We start from the raw sequence: 7,847 nt of genomic DNA, 5'->3' as shown, positions 1-7,847 counted from the left end.
TCCACAGGATGTAGAACGGCTGGATGAGATCCCGGTGCAGCTTGAGGTTGTCCCATAAGATCTGGATCAACACGTGTTTACTGTCCTCTGACATCCAGTGGCGAGGGACCTGGAAGGACAGGGACAGACACACACACACCAGCTCAATGACAATATATATGACACACACACACACCAGCTCAATGACAATATATATGACACACACCAGCTCAATGACAATATATATGACACACACACACCAGCTCAATGACAATATACAGTGCCTTGCGAAAGTATTCGGCCCCCTTGAACTTTGCGACCTTTTGCCACATTTCAGGCTTTAAACATAAAGATATACAACTGTATTTTTTTGTGAAGAATCAACAACAAGTGGGACACAATCATGAAGTGGAACGACATTTATGGATATTTCAAACTTTTTTAACAAATCAAAAACTGAAAAATTGGGCGTGCAAAATTATTCAGCCCCTTTACTTTCAGTGCAGCAAACTCTCCAGAAGTTCAGTGAGGATCTCTGAATGATCCAATGTTGACCTAAATGACTAATGATGATAAATACAATCCACCTGTGTGTAATCAAGTCTCCGTATAACTGCACCTGCACTGTGATAGTCTCAGAGGTCCGTTAAAAGCGCAGAGAGCATCATGAAGAACAAGGAACACACCAGGCAGGTCCTAGATACTGTTGTGAAGAAGTTTAAAGCCGGATTTGGATACAAAAAGATTTCCCAAGCTTTAAACATCCCAAGGAGCACTGTGCAAGCGATAATATTGAAATGGAAGGAGTATCAGACCACTGCAAATCTACCAAGACCTGGCCGTCCCTCTAAACTTTCAGCTCATACAAGGAGAAGACTGATCAGAGATGCCGCCAAGAGGCCCATGATCACTCTGGATGAACTGCAGAGATCTACAGCTGAGGTGGGAGACTCTGTCCATAGGACAACAATCAGTCGTATATTGCACAAATCTGGCCTTTATGGAAGAGTGGCAAGAAGAAAGCCATTTCTTAAAGATATCCATAAAAAGTGTTGTTTAAAGTTTGCCACAAGCCACCTGGGAGACACACCAAACATGTGGAAGAAGGTGCTCTGGTCAGATGAAACCAACATTGAACTTTTTGGCAACAATGCAAAACGTTATGTTTGGCGTAAAAGCAACACAGCTCATCACCCTGAACACTCCATACCCACTGTCAAACATGGTGGTGGCAGCATCATGGTTTGGGCCTGCTTTTCTTCAGCAGGGACAGGGAAGATGGTTAAAATTGATGGGAAGATGGATGGAGCCAAATACAGGACCATTCTGGAAGAAAACCTGATGGAATCTGCAAAAGACCTGAAACTGGGACGGAGATTTGTCTTCCAACAAGACAATGATCCAAAACATAAAGCAAAATCTACAATGGAATGGTTCAAAAATAAACATATCCAGGTGTTAGAATGGCCAAGTCAAAGTCCAGACTTGAATCCAATCGAGAATCTGTGGAAAGAACTGAAAACTGCTGTTCACAAATGCTCTACATCCAACCTCACTGAGCTCGAGCTGTTTTGCAAGGAGGAATGGGAAAACATTTCAGTCTCTCGATGTGCAAAACTGATAGAGACATACCCCAAGCGACTTACAGCTGTAATCACAGCAAAAGGTGGAGCTACAAAGTATTAACTTAAGGGGGCTGAATAATTTTGCACGCCCAATTTTTCAGTTTTTGATTTGTTAAAAAAGTTTGAAATATCCAATAAATGTCATTCCACTTCATGATTGTGTCCCACTTGTTGTTGATTCTTCACAAAAAAATACAGTTTTATATCTTTATGTTTGAAGCCTGAAATGTGGCAAAAGGTCGTAAAGTTCAAGGGGGCCGAATACTTTCGCAAGGCACACACACCAGCTCAATGACAATATATCTGGAGGGAGACGTAGGGACAGGGAATAAGGGGTGAGGTGTATAGACAGGGAATAAGGGGTAAGATGTATAGACAGGGAATAAGGGGTGAGGTGTATAGACAGGGAATAAGGGGTGAGATGTATAGACAGGGAATAAGGGGTGAGATGTATAGACAGGGAATAAGGGGTGAGGTGTATAGACAGGGAATAAGGGTGAGATGTATAGACAGAGAATAAGGGGTGAGATGTATAGACAGGGAATAAGGGGTGAGGTGTATAGACAGGGAATAAGGGGGAGGAGATGTATAGACAGGGAATAAGGGGTGAGATGTATAGACAGGGAATAAGGGGTGAGATGTATAGACAGGGAATAAGGGGTGAGATGTATAGACAGGGAATAAGGGGTGAGGTGTATAGACAAGGAATAAGGGGTGAGATGTATAGACAGGGAATAAGGGGTGAGATGTATAGACAGGGAATAAGGGATGAGGTGTATACACAGGAAATAAGGGGTGAGGTGTATACTCAGGGAATAAGGGGTGAGGTGTATAGACAGGGAATAAGGGGTGAGGTGTATAGACAGGGAATAAGGGGTGAGGTGTATAGACAGGGAATAAGGGGTGAGGTGTATAGACAGGGAATAAGGGGTGAGGTGTATAGACAGGGAATAAGGGGTGTGGTGTATAGACAGGGAATAAGGGGTGTGGTGTATAGACAGGGAATAAGGGGTGAGGTGTATAGACAGGGAATAAGGGGTGAGGTGTATAGACAGGGAATAAGGGGTGAGGTGTATAGACAGGGAATAAGGGTGAGATGTATAGACAGGGAATAAGGGGTGAGGTGTATAGACAGGGAATAAGGGGTGGGGTGTATAGACAGGGAATAAGGGGTGAGGTGTATAGACAGGGAATAAGGGGTGAGGTGTATAGACAGGGAATAAGGGGTGAGGTGTATAGACAGGGAATAAGGGGTGAGGTGTATAGACAGGGAATAAGGGGTGAGGTGTATAGACAGGGAATAAGGGGTGAGGTGTATAGACAGGGAATAAGGGGTGAGGTGTATAGACAGGGAATAAGGGGTGAGGTGTATAGACAGGGAATAAAGGGTGAGACGTATAGACAGGGAATAAAGGGTGAGGTGTATAGACAGGGAATAAGGGGTGAGGTGTATAGACAGGGAATAAGGGGTGAGGTGTATAGACAGGGAATAAGGGGTGAGGTGTATAGACAGGGAATAAGGGGTGAGACGTATAGACAGGGAATAAGGGGTGAGATGTATAGACAGGGAATAAGGGGTGAGGTGTATAGACAGGGAATAAGGGGTGAGATGTATAGACAGGGAATAAGGGGTGAGGTGTATAGACAGGGAATAAGGGGTGAGATGTATAGACAGGGAATAAGGGGTGAGGTGTATAGACAGGGAATAAGGGGTGAGATGTATAGACAGGGAATAAGGGGTGAGGTGTATAGACAGGGAATAAGGGGTGAGGTGTATAGACAGGGAATAAGGGGTGAGGTGTATAGACAGGGAATAAGGGGTGAGGTGTATAGACAGGGAATAAGGGGTGAGGTGTATAGACAGGGAATAAGGGGTGAGGTGTATAGACAGGGAATAAGGGTTGAGGTATATAGACAGGGAATAAGGGGTGAGGTGTATAGACAGGGAATAAGGGGTGAGGTGTATAAACAGGGAATAAGGGGTGAGGTGTATAGACAGGGAGTGTATAGACAGGGAATAAGGGGTGAGGTGTATAGACAGGGAATAAGGGGTGAGACATATAGACAGGGAATAAGGGGTGAGACATATAGACAGGGAATAAGGGGTGAGACATATAGACAGGGAATAAGGGGTGAGACATATAGACAGGGAATAAGGGGTGAGACATATAGACAGGGAATAAGGGGTGAGACATATAGACAGGGAGTGTATAGACAGTGTTCCCTACCGTAGATCCCCTGTTACAGTGCTCTGAGGTCAGTATGAGTCCAGGCAGGTTGCTGGGCAGGTCCAGACGTCTGAAGGACCAAACCAGGTTCCAGTAGATGATAGGATGGTGGTCCACCACGGCTGACACTGTGATAACAGGGTCTCCCTCGTTCTCCAGCAGGGACTCCAGCTCCTTCCACAGCACCAGGGGACTCAGGTAGGGTACTGTGACTGGTTCTGGGTGGTGGAGACGCCACTCCATATCAACACTCAGGGGGTCCTGGGGGGGTTAAGGGTCAGGGGTTAAAGTTGAGAAGTTAGGGGTCAGGGGTTAAAGTTGAGAAGTTAGGGGTTAAAGTTGAGAAGTTAGGGGTCAGGGGTTAAAGTTGAGAAGTTAGGGGTCAGGGTTTAGAGTTGAGAAGTTAGGGGTTAAAGTTGAGAAGTTAGGGGTCAGGGGGTTAAAGTTGAGAAGTTGTGTGTGTGTGTGTGTGTGTGTGTATGTGTGTGTGTGTGAATGTGTGTGTGTGTGTGTGTGAATGTGTGTGTGTGTGTGTGTGTGTGTGAATGTGTGTGTGTGTGTGAATGTGTGTGTACTGTGTGTGTGTGTGTGTGTGTGTGTGTGTGTGTGTGTGTGTGTGTGTGTGTGTGTGTGTGTGTGTGTGTGTGTGTGTGTGTGTGTGTGTGTGTGAGAACACAGTATTATGTGTGTTTTGGGGGTCTGTCTCACGCTGGCCTCGTTGAGTCGGCTGGGCAGGCTGCCTGAAGTGGGTACATTGTGGTTGAGTGGAGTTGGTTCCTCCATGGGGTCAAAGGCACTGACACTCCGCACCATAGCTGACCCCGGGGACAGGGCCCCCTGACGCCGCTCTGTAGGGATCTCTATACCCTGGGCCCTGGACGACGACAGCCTGGGGACGGACGGACGGACACACACACACGCACAGTACACATACAGTACACACACACACACACACACAGTACACACAGTACACACAGTACACACACACACAGTACACACACACACAGTACACATACAGTACACACACACACAGTACACACACACACAGTACACACAGTACACACAGTACACACACACACACACACACACACACACACACACACAGATCAGTGTTAGGACCAGGAGGAGCTCCTGTTATCGGTTGCAAACACCTTCTCTAATGAGACGTCACGTGATCCAACAGACACCCAAATGAGGAGGGAGAGAGGACACTACCACTATACTAACACTGACTAATAGTCTCAGGTCACTAACAGAGAGAGAGAGGACACTACCACTATACTAACACTGACTACTAGTCTCAGGTCACTAACAGAGAGAGAGGACACTACCACTATACTAACACTGACTAATAGTCTCAGGTCACTAACAGAGAGAGAGAGGACACTACCACTATACTAACACTGACTAATAGTCTCTGGTCACTAACAGAGAGAGAGAGGACACTACCACTATACTAACACTGACTAATAGTCTCAGGTCACTAACAGAGAGAGAGAGGACACTACCACTATACTAACACTGACTAATAGTCTCAGGTCACTAACAGAGAGAGAGGACACTACCACTATACTAACACTGACTAATAGTCTCTGGTCACTAACAGAGAGAGAGAGGACACTACCACTATACTAACACTGACTAATAGTCTCAGGTCACTAACAGAGAGAGGACACTACCACTATACTAACACTGACTAATAGTCTCAGGTCACTAACAGAGAGAGAGGACACTACCACTATACTAACACTGACTAATAGTCTCAGGTCACTAACAGAGAGAGAGGACACTACCACTATACTAACACTGACTAATAGTCTCTGGTCACTAACAGAGAGAGGACACTACCACTATACTAACACTGACTAATAGTCCCAGGAAACTAAATGGCTAGGGGTGGTAGACTAGGGGTGGTAGACTAGGGGTGGTAGGATATGGGTTGGTAAACTAGGGGTGGTAGGATAGGGGTGGTAGGATAGGGGTGGTAGGCTAGGGGTGGTAGGCTAGGGGTGGTAGGCTAGGGGTGGTAGGATAGGGGTGGTAGACTAGGGGTGGTAGGCTAGGGGTGGTAGGCTAGGGGTGGTAGGATAGGGGTGGTAGGCTAGGGGTGGTAGGATAGGGGTGGTAGGCTAGGGGTGGTAGGATAGGGGTGGTAGGCTAGGGGTGGTAGGATAGGGGTGGTAGGCTAGCGGTGGTAGGATAGGGGTGGTAGGCTAGGGGTGGTAGGCTAGGGGTGGTAGGCTAGGGGTGGTAGACTAGGGGTGGTAGGCTAGTGGTGGTAGGCTAGGGGTGGTAGGCGAGGGGTGGTAGACTAGGGGTGGTAGGATAGGGGTGGTAGGCTAGGGGTGGTAGGATAGGGTTTATCGGAGAGGATGGTGGTGGGACAAGGGTTGGTGTGTAGTGTGTCGTGTTTAGTGTTTTAGTGTGTAGTGTTTAGTGCGTAGTGTATAGTGCAGTGTACCTGCTGTTACCAGAGCAGCCCTCTACAGTGATCCTGGGTGAGAGAGGAGACAGGACAGTAGTGGGACAGGGAGTGGACAGAGTGGACGTCCCGGTGTCCAGACCGGTGGACACAGAGTAGGACGATGACACAGCCTCGTCCGCTGACGGACTGCTCTTCAGGTAGAACCTGAAGGTGAGAGGAGGAGAGGAGAGGAGGTGTGATATCAGGGGAACAGAGGAGGTGTGATATCAGGGGAACAGAGGAGGTGTGATATCAGGGGAACAGAGGAGGTGTGATATCAGGGGAACAGAGGAGGTGTGATATCAGGGGAACAGAGGAGGTGTGATATCAGGGGAACAGAGGAGGTGAGGAGGTGTGATATCAGGGGAACAGAGGAGGTGTGATATCAGGGGAACAGAGGTGTGATATCAGGGGAACAGAGGAGGTGTGATATCAGGGGAACAGAGGAGGTGTGATATCAGGGGAACAGAGGAGGTGAGGAGGTGTGATATCAGGGGAACAGAGGAGGTGTGATATCAGGGGAACAGAGGAGGTGTGATATCAGGGGAACAGAGGAGGTGTGATATCAGGGGAACAGAGGAGGTGTGATATCAGGGGAACAGAGGAGGTGTGATATCAGGGGAACGGAGGAGGTGAGGAGGTGTGTATATCTAGTGTACCTCCCAGGTCCTCTCAGGTCTCTGATCTCTACATTCAGGAAGGGGAGGAAGGGGTTCCCACAGAAGGGACAGGTGGTGTTGAGGTTGGAGTCGTCAGCCGTCCATCCTGCCATGATCTCCTCGTCGTACACCAGACCGTCACACGTCTTACAGCGAGAACAGCTGGAGATCAACAGCTGGAAACACACACAGCAGAGCCAAGATGGACGTTAGGTCAATCAGGGGTCGGCACAAAATGGCAGAGACCCCCCCCTGGCCTGGTTGTATGAATGAGAAGAGTCCTTGGTCCCTTTGTCTCGCATGTCATTGATACTTGATTGATCGTCCTATCTGGCTTCGTTTCAATGTTCCTGTGAGTTGTTCTGGTTTAGTTTGAGAGGTCTGTAAGTGTGGTGCCCTCACCTCCATGGCGTAGTTCTGGAAGACACTGGTATTGCTGGTGTAGCGAGACGAGCCCAGATCAGAACAGTCTGGGGGAGGAAAGCCTGGAGGAGAGACAGGACACAACCGGGAGAAGGAGCACACCATCATCCATGAACATCTGCTATCATTGGTGTCAGCAGTAAACAGTCTCTGATGGCTAGCCGTTAGCGAAGCGCTAACTCAGGGCAGGACATTTCCATGTCAGCAGTGCCAGTGCACTACTTGTTGCACACTGGATGCTAATGAGACAGGAGAAGGGCAGAGGGTCTGAGTAGCATGATTGAAGAGCTCCAATCAGACTTTACCTCAATCCACTCAACTGCACAAGGCATCGTCTGCTGGCCTAGTTTGGTAAGAGTCCTTTCTCCCTCCCCTACATCCTGTCTGATCCTAGCTCCACCCTCTCTCTCCTCCTCAGTGACAGGACAGTACCTGGTTGTCTGATCCTAGCTCCACCCTCTCTCTCTCT

At 48.0% G+C, this 7,847-nt stretch overlaps 1 protein-coding gene across 1 annotated transcript in view; it reads right to left on the bottom strand.

Moving 5' to 3' along the window:
* Positions 1-4: 4 nt before the first annotated feature.
* The window catches only part of LOC135536020 (C-myc promoter-binding protein-like), a gene marked incomplete at its 3' end in the record, with an annotated part of 97,893 nt that continues 90,050 nt past the window's right edge, over positions 5-7,847 (bottom strand). The window contains 6 exon segments of the mRNA XM_064962415.1: positions 5-109; positions 3,833-4,093; positions 4,541-4,721; positions 6,294-6,461; positions 6,956-7,131; positions 7,358-7,440. Coding sequence (XP_064818487.1) covers positions 5-109; positions 3,833-4,093; positions 4,541-4,721; positions 6,294-6,461; positions 6,956-7,131; positions 7,358-7,440 — 974 coding nt within the window.

The sequence above is a fragment of the Oncorhynchus masou genome, unplaced genomic scaffold (genome assembly GCF_036934945.1).
Source record: "Oncorhynchus masou masou isolate Uvic2021 unplaced genomic scaffold, UVic_Omas_1.1 unplaced_scaffold_545, whole genome shotgun sequence".
In the NCBI taxonomy this organism is placed as follows: Eukaryota; Metazoa; Chordata; class Actinopteri; order Salmoniformes; family Salmonidae; genus Oncorhynchus; species Oncorhynchus masou.
Note: the sequence above shows the minus strand (reverse complement) of the source record. Positions and strands in the feature narration are given on the sequence as shown.